At 39.9% G+C, this 20,533-nt stretch overlaps 1 protein-coding gene across 2 annotated transcripts in view; it reads left to right on the top strand.

Moving 5' to 3' along the window:
• Positions 1–11,693: 11,693 nt before the first annotated feature.
• CTSS (cathepsin S) overlaps positions 11,694–20,533 on the top strand; it is a gene marked incomplete at both ends in the record, with an annotated part of 28,128 nt that continues 19,288 nt past the window's right edge. Inside the window, 5 exons of one of the 2 annotated variants that reach the window (XM_079696647.1) lie at positions 11,694–11,719; positions 12,685–12,811; positions 15,881–16,003; positions 16,840–16,989; positions 18,533–18,760. In XM_079696647.1, coding sequence (XP_079552773.1) covers positions 11,694–11,719; positions 12,685–12,811; positions 15,881–16,003; positions 16,840–16,989; positions 18,533–18,760 — 654 coding nt within the window. Of the gene's footprint in view, positions 11,720–12,684; positions 12,812–15,880; positions 16,004–16,839; positions 16,990–18,532; positions 18,761–20,533 lie in introns of those variants that run through there. The other variant, XM_079696648.1, reaches the window with a different exon arrangement.

Here is a 20,533-nt window from a genome sequence, read left to right as displayed (position 1 = left end):
ATGTCATTTTGACACTCTTTGTTGGGACTTATAACATATAGTATATAACCTTCTTTTTTTTTTTTTTTTTGCGGTACGCGGGCCTCTCACTGTTGTGGCCTCTCCCGCTGAGGAGCACAGGCTCCGGACGCGCAGGCCCAGCGGCCATGGCTCACGGGCCCAGCCGCTCCGCGGCATGTGGGATCCTCCCAAACCGAGGCACGAACCCGTGTCCCCTGCATCGGCAGGCGGACCGCCAACCACTGCACCACCAGGGAAGCCCTAACCTTCATTTTTTTTTTTTTTTTTTTTTTGCAGTACGCGGGCCTCTCACTGTTGTGGCCTCTCCCGTTGCGGAGCACAGGCTCCGGACGCGCAGGCTCAGCGGCCATGGCTCACGGGCCCAGCTGCTCCGCGGCATATGGGATCTTCCCGGACCGGGGCACGAACCCGCGTCTCCTGCACCGGCAGGCAGACTCTCAACCACTGCGCCACCAGGGAAGCCCTAACCTTCATTTTTAAAACTGTAATGTGTGTTGGTCAGCTTGCTCAAATAGTGTTTGTGGTCCCGCCCCCTTCCATTTTTGACTTAATAAATGGTATTTGCTGGTTATAATAGCAAATGACTCTCCACTCCCAAGGAAAAATGTTTTGTTTTGTTTAGTTCTCTGTTCCTTTTGCAAACAACTTTAATGAAGGTGTTAAAGCTGTACACCCCAGGACAGTTTATCCTGTCTAAGGGGTGAGTGTACAACTGATCTTTTTTTTTTTTTTTTTTTTTTTTTTTTTGCAGTACGCGGGCCTCTCACCGCTGTAGCCTCTCCCGTTGCGTAGCACAGGCTCCGGACGCGCAGGCTCAGCGGCCATGGCTCACGGGCCCAGCCGCTCCGCGGCACGTGGGATCTTCCCGGACCGGGGCACGAACCCGCGTCCCCTGCATCGGCAGGCGGACTCTCAACCACTGCGCCACCAGGGAAGCCCCAACTGATCTTTTTTTAATTCAGTACAGCCCATGAATAATGTAAATGCTCATTTTCTTCAGGATATAAAGAGAGCCCTAGGGTGCCCAGTCTGTAACTGTTATTGTCATAAAATGCATACTATTGGATAAAAAAAAATCCTGGCTGGCTTCTTTGTAGAAATTGACATGCTGACCCTAAAATTCATATGAACATTAAAGGGATCCAGAATAGCCAAAACAATCTTGAAAAAGAATAGAGTTGAAAGAATAAAGTTCTTGAAAAAGAATATACTTCCCAATTTCAAAACTTACTACAAACCAACAGTAGTAACCAAGACCGTGTATTACTGCCATAAGGATAGATTTATAGATCAATGGAATAGAATTAAGAATACAGAAATAAACTCTTTTATTTATGTTCAGTTGAGTTTCAACAAGGGTGCCAAGATAATTTGACAGGGAAAAGAATAGTCTTTTCAACAAATGGTGCTGGGACAGCTGGATGACAACATGTAAAAGAATGAAGTTGGAATGGTACCTCACACCATATATAAAAATTAATTCAAAATGGTTTAAAAAAACTAAATATAAGAGTTAAAACTATAAAACTCTTAGGAAAAAACATAGATCTTGTCTTAGACATGACACCACAAGTACAAGCAACAACAAAATAAATTGGACTTCATCAAAATTTAAAACTTTTGTGCATTAAAGTGTCTCAAGTGAGACACTTAAAGTGACTCAAGAGAGTCAAAAGACAGCCCACAAAATAAGAGAAAATGTCTGCAAATCATATATCTGATTTTAAAAGTAATATCCAGAATATATAAAGAGCTACAACTCAAAAAACCCAATGCAAAAATGGGCAAAGGATTTGAACAGACTTTTCTCCAAAGATGGACAAATAGTCAATAAGCACGTGAAACTATGCTCATCACTATCCTTTAGAGAAATGCAAATCAAAACCACGATGAGATATCACTTCACACCCATTATGGTGGCTATTACAAAAAAAGCAAACAATAGCAAGTGTGGGAAGGATGTGGAAAAATTGGAACTCTGGTACATTGCTGGTGGGAACATAAAGTGGTGCAACTGTTGTGGTTTTGAAGGTTCCCCAAAAAGTTAAACATAGAATTACCTTTTTTTTTTTTTTTTTTTTTTTTGCCATGCTGCTGGGCTTGTGGGATCCAATTCTCCAACCAGGGATTGAACCCCGGCCTTTGGCAGGAGAGCATGGTGTCCTAATCAATGGACCGCCCGGGAATTCCCTATAAAATTACAATATTGATCTAGCAATTTCACTCCTAGATATACATCAAAAAGTATTGAAAACATGGACTCAGACAGATACTTGTACACCAATGTTCTTAGCAGCATAATTCACAATAGCCAAAAGGTAGAAACAATCAAAGTGTTCATCACCAGATGAATGGATTAACAAAATGTGCTATATACACACAATGGAATATTATTCAGCCTTAAAAAGGAATGAAGTGTTGATACATACTACAACATGGAAGAACAGTGCAAACATAAGTGAAATAAGCCAAACACAAAAGGACAAATGATTCCACTTACATGAGGCATTTAAAATAGACTAATTCACAGAGACAGAAAGTAGAATAGACTAGAGGTATTACCAGGAACTGGGGGGGGGTGGGCAAAATAGGGAGTTATTTTTTAAAGGGTGTAAATTTTCTGTTTGGAATAATGAACAATTTCTAAATGAGGGAGGTTATGAGTATGTGGGGTCGAGGAGTATATTGGAACTCTTTGTACTTTCAGCTCAATTTTGCTGTGAACCTAGAACTATTCTAAAAAATAAAGTCTATTTAAAAAAAAAAGAAGTTCTGGAAATAGACTGTGGCAATAATTATACAATATTATGAATGTACTTAATGCCACTTAATTGTATACATAAAAATAGCTAAAAAGGGGGCTTCCCTGGTGGCGCAGTGGTTGAGAGTCCACCTGCCGATGCAGGGGACACGGGTTCGTGCCTGGGTCTGGGAAGATCCCACATGCCGCGGAGCGGCTAGGCCCATGAGCCATGGCCGCTGAGCCTGCGGGTCTGGAGCCTGTGCTCCACAACGGGAGAGACCACAACAGTGAGAGGCCCGTGTACCACAAAAAAAAAAAAAAAAAAAAAAAATGTTCATACCTACATTAAAAAGTGCTTATCAAAGTCCCCTCCCCAGTGAGACAGCCCAGGGCCTTATCTGGTTACTGTGTTCAGCTGATATATATAGTCTTCCTCGTAAAGTTTGGATATGGCCCCTTGAGGTCTGGCAACCTAAAACTTAAGTTATCTATATCTAAGCTATGTTAAAAATGATGGAGAAGAAGAAATAGTATAACTACAGTGAAAGTCTAATTCTGGAAAGAGGAGAATGGATGAAAAAATAGTACACAGTTATCATTGATCCATAGCATACATTATACCAACTAGGCAGGAATACGGAAGCCTCCCTCCCTGGGGTTGGAGTGAGTTTCTTGGCCAGCCAACTGGGAACCTCCAAATTTGTTCTCTGTGGGAATCTTCCTTATTGCCACCATGGCCCCTGTTTTTTCCTGCTAGATAGATGGTCTTGCTTGTCCTTATTCTCCATGGCTATGCCAGAGGTTGGCATGGGGTAAATGCTTTTTCTGGAGAAGGACTACACAACTTTAGCTGTGGTACAAGTTGGGAGCCTAGAAAGGCAATAGACTGTTAGGCTTAGGGATTCTTTGGCACTACAGTTTCTATGACAGCTCAGTAGCCTTTGGTTCAATTCCTTCTGCTAGTTCCCACAGCCAAAGATTTTTTTCCTAGTCATTGTAGCCAGAAGAATACAAAGCTCTGATGGACTAGCCTTGGGACCTACACGTACCACTGGAACTAGGGGAGAATGTTGCTTCTCTCTTAATCCCATGAGTGTGTGTGTGGGGGAGTTCCCCATTTTAAAATCAGGATGCTATTGCCACAAGAAGGGGAAATGGAGGCTAGGTGGCAAATAATATATACTTAAAGACATGCTTTAGTTCAAGTGTTCTCCACCTCTATAGAGAAGACTGATGTTCACATTTGTGACACATTTCCATGGGTATACTCACAAAATAATGTCAGTCTCTGGTAGCTATCTATAAACCCCCCATCCTCTCCCAGAAAGCATATTGGAATGTACTTATATCAAAGTGATGTTATTACAGAGATAACCTTAATCTACTCTAATTTTTAAAGGTGTCACTTGCAAATTTTGGCACTTTATTATTACTAACAAATTTCTTGTGACTTACCTTGTGTCACATTGTTTTGACACAAGTGTGTCACAATTGTTATACATTTGTTGGGGGAAGGGTCTTATCTGTGACACCCCAGTACTCCTGAGTTATGTCTTGTTTTGATCTCTTAGTAAAATTAACCTTCCTTCTTTGAGCACACATTGCCACGTGACAGAGAGAGGCACCCAGGATAATGGGGGATGTCTACTGGGATCAGATATTTCCAGAATAATGCACCAAGCAGATAATCTATACAGAAAGTATTAGAAATATTGTATGTTTTCAATTAAAACATTCCTATCTTTCCCAATGATTCAAGAATCCTATTTTCTTTCTTCAGAAAATGTAAACTAGATAATTAATTAATTTTCTAGTCTCCTATACTCTATTAAGGGTGTTCTTCATCTCACCTTTATGTACCTCTTGGGCAAAAGGGTCAGTAACAAGTGAACTATCTTAACTATAGAAATAATGTACGTTATTAAATTCCCAGCATAAAGTTAGTCACTTGGGTAAATTAACAGAGAGTAAAACTAGCATCAGTATCATCCTAAAATTCAGAGTCCTTTTCTTTAAGACCAAGTAAGATAGTTCCTCAAAGAAACTTGAAGCAGCTAACTTTCAGGGTGCATAAGCCTGAGAGATGGTGACTTTAAAACCTGGAGAAGGGGGATTTCCCTGGTGGTGCAGTGGTTAAGAATCTGCCTGCCAGTGCAAGGGACACGGGTTCAAGCCCTGGCCCAGGAAGATCCTACATGCCGCGGAGTAACTAAGCCCGTGAGCCACAACTACTGAGCCCACAGGCCACAAGTACTGAAGCCTGCACGCCTAGAGCCCATGCTCCCAACAAAAGAAGCCACCGCAATGAGAAGCCCGCACACCGCAAGGAAGAGTAGCCCCCGCTCGCCATAACCAAAGAAAGCCTGAGCACAGCAACGGAGACCCAATGCAGCCAAAAATAAAAAAAATAAAAAAAATAAAAATAAAAAAAAAACCTGGAGAAGGCACTAAGCTTCCTTATTTGGCTTTCACTTTCCTTTTCAACATCATTCAGGAAATGTTTCCTCATCTGTGATGGAAGGGAGACAGCATTCTAGAGAAGATTAAGTACTGTACTACTGCAGATTTCCTCTCTTTAAAAAAAGATATCTCTAGTTAAATTTGCAACAGCAGGTTTGCCCCATTTCAAAGGAAACTAATTGTGCAAAAATCCAATTTACAGGTTTAGAATGTTGCAGAATGAGTTTTAATTTTATGAAATGCACTAAGTGTACCTGAGGATAGACTATATAATGATGTGTTCCCCTAATGTTTTTAAATACTGTAGTATGACTATTTACAGACTTTTATATACGAAGAGGAGAGCAAAAGAAGCAGAGAAACCTAAGGCTAAAAGCCTTAGAAGCCATGGCCGAACGGGTGATGAATCAGAAGTGAAGATAAAACATGTAGAAGATTATAATTAGAAAATTAATCCAATAAATATTTATTTGTTTTTGCCTAAACATGTGTTAAACAGAACAATACAAAGATAAGTAAGACAGGATCCTGTATTCTCAAGTCAGCTGGTGAGATGAAACCATCTTATATGATACAAATAGAGAATAAGTTCAAAACTGCATGGTGCAATTTGTTTCTTAAAAGTATATAGAATATATGTGTATGTATAACTGAATCACTTTGCTGTACACCTGAAACTAACACAACACTGTAAATCAAATATACTCTAATATAAAATAAAAATTAAATTAATATAGAAATGGAAGATGGTGAGGCAGTCAGAGAAGACTGGGAAAGGCGATACTTGAAGTAGAACTTGCAAGGTAGAGAGGCCAAGTAATAGAGAGAGTCATTTCAGAAAGACACGAATGACCGTGCAATGTGGGGGCCCATGAGACCAGCTTGACTACAACAGAGGGTGAAAGTTTAAAAAAACCTACTCTAAATTGAATAAAGTGCCTAAGGATGGGCCAGATTATGGGGAAAGGCATTAGGCAACAGAGAGCGTTTGTAGAAAATAGCCTGATAAAAAGTGGTGTTTTGGGCTTCCCTGGTGGCGCAGTGGTTGAGAGTCTGCCTGCCGATGAAGGGGACACAGCTTCGCGCCCCGGTCCGGGAGGATCCCACATGCCGCGGAGCGGCTGGGCCCGTGAGCCATGGCCGCTGAGCCTGCGCGTCCGGAGCCTGTGCTCCGCAACGGGAGAGGCCACAACAGTGAGAGGCAAATGTGCTGGTTTTTATTTATTTATTTATTTATTTTTTGGCTGCGTTGGGTCTTCGTTGCTGCGCAGGCTTTCACTAGTTGCCACAGGTGGGGTCTACTCTTTGTTGCGGTGTGCGGGCTTCTCATTGAGTGGCTTCTCTTTGTTGCAGAGCACGGGCTCTAGGTGCGTGGGCTTCAGTAGTTGTGGCACATGGGCTCAGTAGTTGTGGCTTGCAGGCTCTAGAGCACAGGCTCAGTAGTTGTGGCGCACAGGCTTAGTTGCTCTGAAGCATGTGGGATCTTCCTGGACCAGGGCTTGAACCTGTGTCCTCTGAATCAGCAGGTGGATTCTTAACCACTGCGCCACCAGAGAAGTCCCTAAAAATGTGTTTTAAGAGAACAATTTGGCAGTGATGTACAGGATGAGATTGCAAGGTAGATTGGATTGAAGGCTGTTGAAATAATTTAAATCTTGTCAGTAAATATTTACTGAGTGCCTACTAACTATATCATTGCATTCTATACTGTGGAGGATACAAATAAGAGTAAGATATGCATAACTCCTGTACTTAAGGGGCCAACAGGTAGATTTGTATGACAAAGACATAAATTAGGTAGAGAATTAAGAGGATGATTTTTCTGGTCTCAGAGTCTTTGAGTTTGCCATAAGAGAGCCTCAAAGTACTGTAGAGGCTCAAAAAGAGACATTACATTGGGGATAAAGAAAGGTTTTTTTGAAAGAGGTATCTTTTGAGATGGGCCATGAAGGAGGAGCAGTATTTCAAGAGGCAGCGATGAGGGAAGGAAATTCCAGACAGTGGGAAGCAAAATGATTCTGTTGGGAAAGTACTACTTTAAAACTGGGTTCAATCCCAAGTCAGCAACAAGTTCTGTCCTCTTGAACAAACTATACAGCCTCTCAGAACTTTAATTTCTGTAAAATGAGGATAATAATTGTCCTACCTCACAGTGTTGTAAAGATTAAATAATAATATATGAAGAGTATAGCATGCTCACTGGCATATAATTGGTGCATCCAACAAATGTTAGCTAGGACTGTTATAATAATAAAGTGAGTAAAGAGTGCAGAGGATAATAAGCATAAATGTCCTGGAAACATGAAGAAAACTACCTGCTTTGAGTGTAAGATTTATGTGAGAATAGTTGTCTTGGTCTGTTTGGACTGCTATAACAAAATACCATAAACTGGGTGGCTTATAAATGACAGAAATTTATTTCTTACAGTTGTGGAGGCTGGGAAGTCTAAGATCAAGACACTGGCAGATTCAGTGTCTGGTGAGGCCCTCTTCCTGGTTCACAGATGGTTGTCTTTTCTCTGTGTCCTCACATGATGGAAAGGCAAAGGGAGCTCTCTAGGCCGGAACTGTTCAACATAAGCCTGCAATGGGTTGTCATATTAGAAAGAAAAGAATCTATTAAAGAGCATTAATTTCATGCCAAACACAGAGACTCAGGACTCAGACACCACTTTGAATGTTTTCACTGACCAAAGATGGGACACTATGAATATCAATAAGGATAAAACTGCATTGAATTGAAGCACATAAGATTTGGTTAAATCCATGAATTCATAATGATACAAGAAAAACTCAGTGGTTTTGCAATGTATGGACCTTATTTGGATCTCAGTTCAAACAAACCATTTTTTTAAATGTATAAGATAGGGAAATGTAAATACTGACATGTTTGAGGACATTAAGAAATTATTGTTAATTTATTTAAGATGTAATCATGGTATTGGGGTTTTATTTATTTCAGAGTCTTTATCTTTTAGAGATACACACTGGAATATTTACATGTGAAAGAATCTGATATCTAGTATTTGGTTCAAAATAATCTGGGTAGTGGGAGGGTAAATAAAGCAAGACTGGCCACATATTGATAATTGATGAAACAGGATAATGGTCTCACGGGTGTTCATTTTGCTATTACTGCTCCCATTTACCATTGCAACAAAAAGAATAAAATACCTAGGAATAAACCTACCTAAGAAGACAAAAGACCTGTATGCAGAAAACTATAAGACACTGATGAAAGAAATTAAAGATGATACCAACAGGTGGAGAGATATACCATGTTCTTGGATTGGAAGAATCAACATTGTGAAAATGACTATACTACCAAAGCAATCTACAGATTCAAGGCAATCCCTGTCAAACTACCAATGGCACTTTTCACAGGTCTAGAACAAAAAATTTTACAATTTGTATGGAAACACAAAAGACCCCGAATAGCCAAAGCAATCTTGAGAAAGAAAAATGGATCTGGAGGAATCAGGCTCCCTGACTTCAGACTATACTACAAAACCACAGTAATCAAGACAATATGGTACTGGCACAAAAACAGAAATATAGATCAATGGAACAGGATAGAAAACCCAGAGATAAACCCACACACATATGGTCACCTTATCTTTGATAAAGGAGGCAAGAATATACAATGGAGAAAAGACAGCCTCTTCAATAAGTGGTGCTGGGAAAACTGGACAGCTACATGTAAAAGAATGAAATTAGAACACTTCCTAACACCATACACAAAAATAAACTCAAAATGGATAAAAGACCTAAATGTAAGGCCAGACACTATAAAACTCTTAGAGGAAAACATAGGTAGAACACTCTATGACATAAATCACGGCAAGATCCTTTTTGACCCACCTCCTAGAGAAATGGAAATAAAAACAAAAATAAACAAATGGGACCTAATGAAACTTCAAAGCTTTTGCACAGCAAAGGAAACCATAAACAAGATGAAAAGACAACCCTCAGGATGGGAGAAAATATTTGCCAATGAAGCAACTGACAAAGGATTAATCTCCAAAATATACAAGCAGCTCACGGAGCTCAATATCAAAAAAAACAAACAACCCAATCAAAAAATTGGTGGAAGACCTAAATAGACATTTCTCCAAAGAAATATACAGATTGCCAACAAACATGAAAAGATGCTCAACATCACGAATCATTAGAGAAATGCAAATCAAAACCACAATGAGGTATCACCTCACACCAGTCAGAATGGCCATCATCAAAAAATCCACAAACAATAAATGCTGGAGAGGGTATGGAGAAAAGGGAACCTTCTTGCGCTGTTGGTGGGAATGTAAATTGATACAGCCACTATGGAGAACAGTATGGAGGTTCCTTAAAGAACTAAAAATAGAACTACCATATGACCCAGCAATCCCACTACTGGGCATATACCCAGAGAAAACCATAATTCAAAAAGAGACATGTACCCCAATGTTCATTGCAGCACTATTTATAATAGCCAGGACATGGTACCAGCCTAAATGTCCATCGACAGATGAATGGATAAAGAAGATGTGGCATATATATACAATGGAATATTACTCAGCCATAAAAAGAAATGAAATTGAGTTATTTGTAGTGAGGTGGGTGGACCTAGAGTCTGTCATAGAGAGTGAAGTAAGTCAGAAAGAGAAAAACAAATACCGTATGCTAACACATATATATGGAATCTAAAAATAAATGGTTCTGATAAACCTAGGGGCAGGACAGGAATAAAGACGCAGATGTAGAGAATGGACTTGAGGACACAGGGAGGGGGAAGGGTAAGCTGGGATGAAGTGAGAGCGTGGCATGGACATATATACACTACCAAATGTAAACTAGATAGCTAGTTGGAAGCAGCCGCAGAGCACCGGGAGATCAGCTCAGTGCTTTGTGACCACCTAGAGGGGTGGGAGGGAGACGCAAGAGGGAGGGGATATGGGGATACATGTATACATATAGCTGATTCACTTTGTTATACAGCATAAGCTAACACAACATTGTAAAGCAATTATACTCCAATAAAGATGTTAAAAAAATTTTTTTCCATAATAAAAATCTTAAAAAAAAAAAAAAAACTAGCTGGGGGACTTCCCTGGTGATCCAGTGGGGAAGACTCCATGCTCCCAACGCAGGGGACCTGGGTTCAATCCTTGGTCAGGGAACTAGATCCCACATGCATGCCACAACTTAGTTTGCATGTTGCAACTAAGAGTCTGCATGCCTCAACTAAGAGTCCACATGCCGCAATGAAGATCCTGCGCGCCGCAACTAAGACCCATTGCAGGCAAAATAAATAAATAAATAAATAAATAAAAATCTTAAAAATAAATAAATAAATAAAAATTTAAAAAGCTAGATGGCTACAAACATGAAAATGTCTGCTACAGGTAAGAATATTCAACATTGTAATAATACTGAGTCTCCACAAATTTATCTATGTGTGTGTGTGTTAAACTTTATTTATAATACATATAGTAATTTAATATAAATATATCAATTTAAATAAAAACTCTGACAGAATTTTTCAGGAAGCTTGATAAACTGATTTTTAAAACTCATATGGAAAAGTTAACAGGCACAAAATGTTAAGACAACTTTGAAAAAGAAGAACAAACATAGGAGTGGCAGGGGTGACTTACCCTATTAGACATCGAGACATATTCAAAGCTATTTTAATTAAAACTGTGTGGTATTGAAGGGGCAATAGATTAAAAACACAGATCGGTGGGCTCAGAAACTGACCCATGTATAAATGGGAATTCTCATCTGGGTGAGAATTAGACAACAGTAGATCATGGATGAGTTGTGTTAAAAAGAATAAGGTGGGGCTTCCCTGGTGGCGCAGTGGTTGAGAGTCCGCCTGCCGATGCAGGAGATGCGGGTTCGTGCCCCACTCCGGGAAGATCCCACGTGCCGCGGAGCGGCTGGGCCCGTGAGCCATGGCCGCTGAGCCTGCGCGTCCGGAGCCTGTGCTCAGCAACGGGAGAGGCCACAACAGTGAGAGGCCCGCATACGGCACCAAAAAAAAAAAAAAAAAAAAGAATAAGGTGGATTTTCCTAGGAAATCATGGAGGAAGCTGGGATTTCAGGAACTTAATCCTAATCTCTTCATAGCTAAAGTTTTCCTTCTGAAAATTGTTGTTTCTAGGTAAAGTGAATAATCAAAATGATGAAAAATTAAAGGGTAAACGTGTACTGGTGTTATTTTGCTGAGCTTTTTCTACTGATCTCCTCTACTGGGGGCTCTTTTTGATGGTTTACTGCACCCGCTTTATCTCCAAAACTGCAGCAAGAGAGCCAGAGGTAGCAAATCTAGTTAGATTTTAAATGAAACTGAAATGAAAGTTCACTTCCTCATTGTGGATACCTCATGTGACAAGTTCCAATTTCTTTTTAAAGTCACTTTAACTGAAGTCTCTTTGCTGCCTTTGAAATCTTTGGAGAGAGCCCACCATCAAGTATTCTTAGTATGGGAGCACCTGCTGGTTCTATCATGTACGTACTGTCTGTTCTTTTTCTCCTACTTGGTCCTTAAATCCTTCATTTGTGTTTTTAGCTTGCTCTGCCTGCCAGGTTTTACATCGTTTTTTACAGGAAGTAAACTAAAAGAATCATTGTTGCTCAATTTGCCTCTTCTTTTTTTTTTGACTAAAAAGAGTCTATTTTTGAAAAGTTAATGTCTGCTTAAACATCTAAAGCCTGAGGCGGACACATAGCTTTCTTTGGAATATAATTTGAAGATTTACATGGTTAAAAATCCAGCTGTTTTGAATTAAAAAGAAGTGGAAAAGAAAATAGAATCCAGTTTGAGGGAGTTAGTCACTGAATTTCTGTTGAAGTCTCTTTGTATTAAATATAGAAGTGGTGTTTTCAAAAGCAGTTAACCTCTTCTTTTGAAATAGATATTTTGATTTTTAGGGGAAAAAAAGGTTAAAAGGTAAAAATGATCCAAAGATGGGAAAGCAATACACAGGAGTTGTCTTTTAACTATCTCTGAAGGTTGTGGATAGACCAGTTAAGAGGAGCTCATGTATTCAAAAATTATGAAGATAAACTGATTTTTCAAAGGTATGCATTCTTCTTAAGGATTTTTTTTTTTTTTCTGGAAAGGAGGAAAGAGGATTTCCCTTGGTTAGATTTGTTGTCAAATCCTGTAAAATCCCTGCTTCCTCATCTCTACATCCCCCCAAACTTAGATGTAAATTTGGCTTACCAGATATCTGGAAACTTTTTGAAAATCACTTTTAAAGTGCTACTAAGAATTGGAAGTGGTATTTCAGACAAAAATCTGCAGTTACTCCCTGTCACTATATAATCCAGAAAGTTTCCTGCATAATTCTGCTTTGTAATATTCTGTCCCTTTGACAAACTCCGCATTCCTACTTTTTGTTGTGAAAAAAATATGGTCACAATAGATGCAGCTAACAGCTACTCTTCCTCTGTTACCTTTCCTTTAACAGAATGAAATGTCTGGTATGGGTGCTCCTGCTCTGCTCCTCTGTGCTGGCACAGCAGCACAGAGATTCCACTCTGGATCATCACTGGGATCTCTGGAAGAAAACCTATGGGAAACAATACAAGGAACAGGTAGATGGGCTGCCACTTGAGCAATTTGTTTTTACTCAAGTACCCTACATATTGTGACAAGCAGTGTTTTCAATAAATGTTACACACTCCTCTCTTGCCAGATTCTGTTCTTGGTACTAGAGATACAACAGGAAACAAAATAAAGCTCCTGTGGGCTTTTTTATTTTTTATTTTTATTTATTTTATTTATTTATTTTTTTTGCAGTACGTGGGCCTCTCACTGCTGTGGCCTCTCCCATTGCGGAGCACAGGCTCCGGACGCGCAGGCTCAGTGGCCATGGCTCACGGGCCCAGCCGCTCCGCGGCATGTGGGATCTTCCCGGACCGGGGCACGAACCTGTGTCCCTTGCATCGGCAGGCGGACTCTCAACAACTGTGCCACCAGGGAAGCCCTGTTGGCTTTTTAAAAATAAATTTATTTATTTTATTTATTTTTTGGCTGCGTTGGGTTTTTGTTGATGTGCATGGGCTTTCTCTAGTTGTGGCGAGTGGGGGCTACTCTTCGTTGCATTGCGTGGGCTTCTCATTGCAGTGGCTTCTCTTGTTGCGGAGCACGGCTTCTAGGCGCGCGGGCTTCAGTAGTTGTAGCATGTGGGGTCAGTAGTTGTGCCTCACGGGCTCTAGAGCTCAGGCTCAGTAGTTGTGGTGCACGGGCTTAGTTGCTCCACAGCATGTGGGATCTCCCTGGACCAGAGCTCGAACCCGTGTCCCCTGCATCGGCAGGCGGACTCTCAACCACTGCGCCACCAGGGAAGTCCAAAAGTTCCTGTTTTTATGGAGCTTACATCCTAAAAGGAGAGACAGGAAAGAAGTAGAGAAAAACAAAGCAAGACATGGGGGAGTTGGAAGGGTCCTGTGTGATGCCTGTGAGGGGTTGGGAGTGATTATTTTATACATCTGATAGAATGGTCAGGGAAGTCTTCACATATAAGTTGACATATGAGCAGAGAATGGATAGAAGACAGGGAGCAAGCAAAGTAGAAAACGGGAGTGAAAGTCCCAGGCTAAGAGGGAAGGAGTGCATGTTTGAGGAACAAAAAAGGCCTCTTTCAGTCGCTGGCATAGAGAAGCACTGGCAGATATTATTTCTTGACTCTCACTTCCCAGTTTGTACTTTTATTTTTATTTCAAAACATACTTCTTGATTGACTTTAAGATTTTAACCCTGGTGCTTCAAATAACTAAGTCCTATAACTGTATAATATTTCTGAGTTTGTAAGCAAGGATTATATATTTACTTATTTGATGTATGGTTTTTGTATAAAAATGGTCTGAGTTGTTTTCTTAGTACTCATGAATTTCACCCTCATCCACTCCCCTTTAGGACCAGACCTTTAATTTCAACGTTAACTAGAGTTAGATGTGCAGTTAGCACCACTATTTGGTTAAATGAATATTATCTCGCTTTTTAATGATTCTAGTCCATCAGGAGGAATGAAAATGACTTTTGATTAGTATCTTACCATTAAAATGTATCTCCAAGTTCTCTTCTTTTTTTTTCTTTCCTATACTTCATTAGATTTATTTTTTCTTTATTTCATTTTTTCCCTCTAGTGGTTTGGAAGTATATCTGTGCATGTCCATTACTGGGGTAACAGTAAAATCTTGCTCCAAGACAGAGGGACTGCATCCAGACTTACTACCTAGAACCAGGGCCTAAGCCTGGGTTCTAATACTCAATGAAATGAGGCAGAAAAGAGTTATTGCTGACTGCTCATTGGGCTATGGCTTGTCGTAAGCTCCGGCCTTGGGGGTGGAGGTGAAGGTCAGCGATTCTAAGAGGCACCATGTACATTGCATTCTATGTAAATGAAGCTCCTGGAGGGCAACAAAATCAACAGTCTGAATATGAATTCACTCTGGATAAAATTAGGATAATAGGACCAAAATTATTTTTAAAACTATGTATAATGGAATAACATCTGCATGAATGAACAAGAAATTGTGAAATGTATTAGAAATCCAATTAGAAATCTCAGAAATGAAAAAAATATAGTCATTGAAATAAGAACTCAATAAAAGGGATAAACTCCAGACTGGAAAGAGCTGGTTAGAATCAGCAATCTGAAAGATAGTACTGAGGCATTCATCAAGAAGGCAGCACACAAAAATAAAAAGGAAAAACTATGAAAATGCAGGTAAAGAGATGAAAGAGAGTTTGTGGCTCCATCTGATGGAATGGTGGAGAAGCAATATTTGAAGAGATACTGGTTGAGAATTTTCCAGATAGGAAAAAAAATGTTCCTGAGTCCTCCAGTCAAAAGTGCTTTCCAATTTAAAGTACCCAGGAGAGTAAAATAAAGAAACCCACACCCACAAACATGTAAAGAAGCTGCAAAACATCAAAGAGAAAGAAAATCGCAAAAGTTACCAAAGTTAAAAACATTACAACAATTAGACTAAACAGACCTCTAATCTGCAATAATAGATATCAGAAGACAATGGAGAAATATCTTCAAATAACTGAATAAAAAGAGCTAGAAGGCTTCCCTGGTGGCGCAGTGGTTGAGAGTCCGCCTGCCAATTCAGGGGACACGGGTTCGTGCCCCGGTCCGGGAAGATCCCACATGCCGTGGAGCGGCTGGGCCCGTGAGCCATGGCCGCTGAGGCTGCGTGTCCGGAGCCTGTGCTCCGCAACGGGAGAGGCCACAGCAGTGAGAGGCCCGCGTACCGAAAAAAAAAAAAAGCTAGAAATTTATAATCAGCTAAACTATTTTTCAAGAGTGAGGGTAAAAAAGAAAATATTTTTAAAAGACCTATAATGATTAAGTGAGTTTACCAATTACAAAGGATATACTTCAACAAACTGCAATTTCTAAAAAAAAACTTTTTAGCAAATTGAGGAAGTTCATTGTGTATATCTAAAATGATATTAATCACCATCAGAACAATTAAGAGGAAGAGTTAAGATTACTGTGCAATTTTACCAGTTATATTGGATATATTCATTTATTTGTATGCTCCCAAACAGATCCACACTTAATAGAATGCTCCATAATGTTTATTTTCATTATTGAACACACTTTTGAAGGACTCAGTATAACTATGTTCTTTTTCCTTATATTTTAGAATGAGGAAGTAGCACGGCGTCTCATCTGGGAAAAGAATCTAAAAACTGTGATGCTTCACAATCTGGAGCATTCAATGGGAATGCATTCATATGATCTAGGCATGAACCACCTGGGAGACATGGTAGGTAAATTATAAATAATCCTATTTTCATGTCTGGGTAAACAAGATTTCTGTCTCCCCAAAGGCAATTTGAAGGTATACAACAAAGGAGTGTTTTCTGTATGTGTATAAAATTAGAAAACAGAATTTAAGGACATAAGAATTTGTACAGATTCCTTCTTTGGTCCTACTGTGATCACTTTCCTTAACAAATCCCTTCTTTAAAGGAGTATTTTTAACTCGCAGACCACTGTTACTTTTATTGTTATTAATTCTAGAAAGCATTGCCTAAAGGCTACCCAAAATATTTTAGAATGTTACCATAGTTATGTAAGTCTAAATTGATAATTTAATATGGTCCACTTGCTTTCTTAATGGGGGAGTGTGGGTATTTAATATCACAAATCATCTCCCATTAGTTATTAGATTCTGTTCTACCCTACAAAACTTTTTCACTGTGGCCAAAATTAAGAGTCATAGTACCCCTTGGAAAGGAACACCCTAAGTAGCTTAAATGCAGGAATCTCTTTTATAATTCTTTCTCACAAGGAAAACTAGTTTAGTCCACTTTTTAGACAACCCTTTTATAAAATTCTGCCTTGCTTTGAACCAAAAATCCGCCTCTCTGTAACCTAGTTTTTATCATTTTCTTCTTCTCCTTCCCAATGCCTAACTGTGATGTTAATGGCAAAGTGTAAGACTAAAGAGACCCAGATCATTCACCTACCAGATAGTTACCTATGTTAGTCACAGCTACCACTTGTTTCTCTCAGTTGTTAAATATATTCACAGTTACAGTTATCAGGATATTGAAAAGAAGGGTATAAGTGAAAGGAGCTATGTATATATCTTTGTAGACCAGTGAAGAAGTGATATCTTTGATGAGTTCCCTGAGAGTTCCCAGCCAATGGAAGAGAAATGTCACTTACAAGTCAAACCCTAATCAGAAATTGCCTGATTCTCTGGACTGGAGAGAGAAGGGGTGTGTTACTGAAGTGAAATACCAGGTGAGTATTGTCATCCCAGGCCTCTGTACCCCAGTTCGAGATCTCTCTTCCTTAAATACTGAGTCTAGCTACGTAATCTGGCAGTGAATCTCATAGTCCCTTAGGTTCCTTTCTAAGTATTTTTGCTATTCTTGTCTTCCCAAGTACATTGTGAGCTCCTGAAGGGCCAGGACCACATATGATACTTTTTGTATTCCCCACAGTGCTGAGAACATCAAAGGTTAGAGCCATCAATATTAGACTAAGGAAAAAACTGTGAATTAAGCAAACAGGTCTTTAAGACAGACCTTTAGTGTTCATGCTATCCATCAACTGCGCTGGACCCTCCACCAAACCAATTACTTGAGAAATAGTATCATGTGTGTGAGAGAATTTCAATCAGGAAGTTTATTCCTCCATCTCACTTATGAATTTCAGGGTTGAAGGAGAGGAAAAACTAGAGCTAAGAGTGGCCTGTAAATTGTAGTGGTCAAGTTAATTCATGACTAGGCTTACGTTGTTAGAATAAGAAATATATGGACTTTATAAATTTGTTCCTATGTTTTTGTATTTCCTTTAATTTGCTTGTTAAAAAAAAAAGAAAGAAAGCTACAAAATCCTAAATTAGTTAGGGACAACTAAGGATAAAACACATGTATCACCTTAGAGGTCAGGATAAGGGAAAAGAATCAGTGTCCTGGGCAGCTGCTCCAGCTTGTGACCAAAGAAGAATAGAAAAATTAAGAAGTGAATGATACTGCTAATCTCTTATTCTTTTCCACTTAGATATTTTTCTTTCAACTAGTTTTGGGTTTCTTATTGGAGCTTCCCTAAAACAAAAGTGTAAGAAGACCCAATAAACTACATATCTAAGTGTTAACTATAAATAATTTAATGAAATACTTTCTCTGGGTGCTTGCATTTTAGCAGGTGATTTTGCTTTGGCCAAAAGCAAATTGAATTTGCTTCCTTCCTCTAGAGAGCAGAGTGGGATGAGGTGGAGAGAGAGAGAACAATTATGATGTGGCTTAGAACACTCTGCACCTTTTTAAACTAAAGCAACTTTGTGTTTTTCTGTTTGTTTATGCTTCCCTGTAAAATATCTTATGACCAAAAATATTCTATAGCTAAAAATGTCTGAAAAATGCTAACCTTATGTTTCGGGCATTATTTGGCAGGAGGAAGAGTATTTTAGGTCAAGGGAATCATCCCAGTTCCTCTCAAAAATCACTTTACTATTAGCATTTATCTCCCTTACTATGGGGTAAAAATAGCTGGGATTTGGTACATGCTCAGTAAGTACTGTTTCTTAATATATTTGAATATGGCAATTATGCTCTGAGCTCAGCCATTCGTAAATATTTATTAAGGTTAGACCTTGCCCAGAGAACAATCAAGTATTTGGTCTTCATTGCCATGGCTGAAGGGAAGACGAAACTGTAGTTGGGGGAGCTCTTCCTGGAACTGCTGAAAGCGCTGACGTGTTGGGAGTTGCCCAGTTTGTGTTACGGAAGTCATCCTTACTGACTCTGTGATTGCCCTTGTGACTTTGTCTCTGTTTTAGGGCTCTTGTGGTGCTTGTTGGGCTTTCAGTGCTGTGGGAGCCCTGGAAGCACAAGTGAAGCTGAAAACAGGAAAGCTGGTGTCTCTGAGTGCACAGAACCTGGTGGATTGCTCAACTGAAAAATATGGGAATAAAGGCTGCAATGGTGGCTTCATGACAGAGGCTTTCCAATATATCATTGATAACAACGGCATCGATTCAGAAGCTTCCTATCCCTACAAAGCCATGGTGTGCCACAAGCAAACTTTTTGTGCTGCCCCTTGACCTCATGCTATCCCTCCAACTCACTGTACTAAACTTATCACCAAGCCAATTGCTTGAGAAACAGTGCTGCTTGGTGTGTGTGTGTGTGTGTGTGTGTGTTTGTGTGTGTGTGAGAGAGAGAGAGAGAGAGAGAATGAACCTCCATCAAGAATTCTTAAATTCTCAAGAGTTCTCTTTCTTATGCAGCAGCCTACTTAATTTATCAGTGGCACAATGATTTTTAAACAAGCAAGCAGAGTTCATGATTAAAAATAGATTTTCGGGCTTCCCTGGTGGTGCAGTGGTTGAGAGTGCGCCTGCCAATGCAGGGGACATGGGTTCGTGCCACGGTCCGGGAGGATCCCACATGCCGCGGAGTGGCTGGGCCCGTGAGCCATGGCCGCTGAGCCTGCACGTCCAGAGCCTGTGCTCCGCAACGGAAGAGGCCACAACAGTGAGAGGCCCGTGTACCGCAAAAAAAAAAAAAAAAAAAAAAAAAAAAAGATTTTCAGGGACCTCCATGGTCCAGTGGTTGAGAATCCACCTGCCAATGCAGGGGACATGGATTTGAGCCCTGGTGCAGGAAGATCCCACATGCCGAGGAGCAACTAAGCCCGTGCGCCACAACTACTGAGCCTGTGCTCTGGAACCTGCGAGCCACAGCTACTGAGCCCGCGCTCCTAGAGCCCATGCTCTGCAACAAGAGAAGCTACCACAATGAGAAGCCCATGCACTGCAACAAAAAGTAGGCCCTGCTCGCCGCAACTAGAGAAAGCCCACGTGCAGCAATGAAGACCCAACACAGCCAAAAATAATAATAATAAAAATAAATTAATTATTAGAAAAATAGATTTTCAGCAAACCTTCCTTAAAATTCTTTCTGTATATCTGCCTGGTATTTAAACTTTTTTGTCCCACAACCTCCTATCCTCAACCTTATTGTCAGATCATCAACCATCTTTCTTCTACCTACTAAAAAGCTAAATAATGCTATCCTCCTCCTTGCAGGTTCATCACACTTTTCTTCCATATGACAGAAAATTTAGAAAAGACAAAAAAATCATTCAAAAACTTCTTACATTAACCGCTATTTTTTTGGTTTATTTCTTTCAAGTTCTTTTTCCTTTTAAGCATTTTAAAAACATAGTTGTATACACAACAAACATGAATTTGTAAACTCCCCTTTCTCACTTGAAATATGGTGTTTTTAAACCAATATTTAAACTGCAGATCATTTTTTTAAGACTGGTTTATTATGTTTTGATTAAAATTTGTTATATTTAGCTTTTTATTTTGAGACTTGTTCTGGCATTTTTTAAAAAAATTATGTTATTTATTTATTTATTTGCTGTGTGGGCTTTCTCTATTTGCGGTGAGTGAGGGCTACTCTTCATTGCGGTGCGGGGGCTTCTCGTTGCAGTGGCTTCTCTTGTTGCAGAGCACGGGCTCTAGGCTCACAGGCTTCAGTAGTTGCAGCTTGCGGACTCAGTAGTTGTGGCTCACGGGCTTAGTTGCTCCACGGCATGTGGGATCTTCCCGGACCAGGGATTAAACCCATGTCCTGCACTGACAGGCGGATTCTTAACCACTGTGCCACCAGGGAAGTCCCTAAACTGCAGATCATCTTGCAGGTATTATACCATCAAAAAGATCTTAAAGCTCTAGTCTCAAGTCTTGATGTAGTATGCCCCTAACAATCCACGTTAGAGTCTGAGAGACATTACCCTGGCAAATTTGCACATATGAAGATGTATACAA

This window comes from Hyperoodon ampullatus, assembly GCF_949752795.1.
Source record: "Hyperoodon ampullatus genome assembly, chromosome: 2".
NCBI lineage: Eukaryota > Metazoa > Chordata > Mammalia > Artiodactyla > Ziphiidae > Hyperoodon > Hyperoodon ampullatus.
This window is presented reverse-complemented; position numbering and strand designations above follow the sequence as displayed.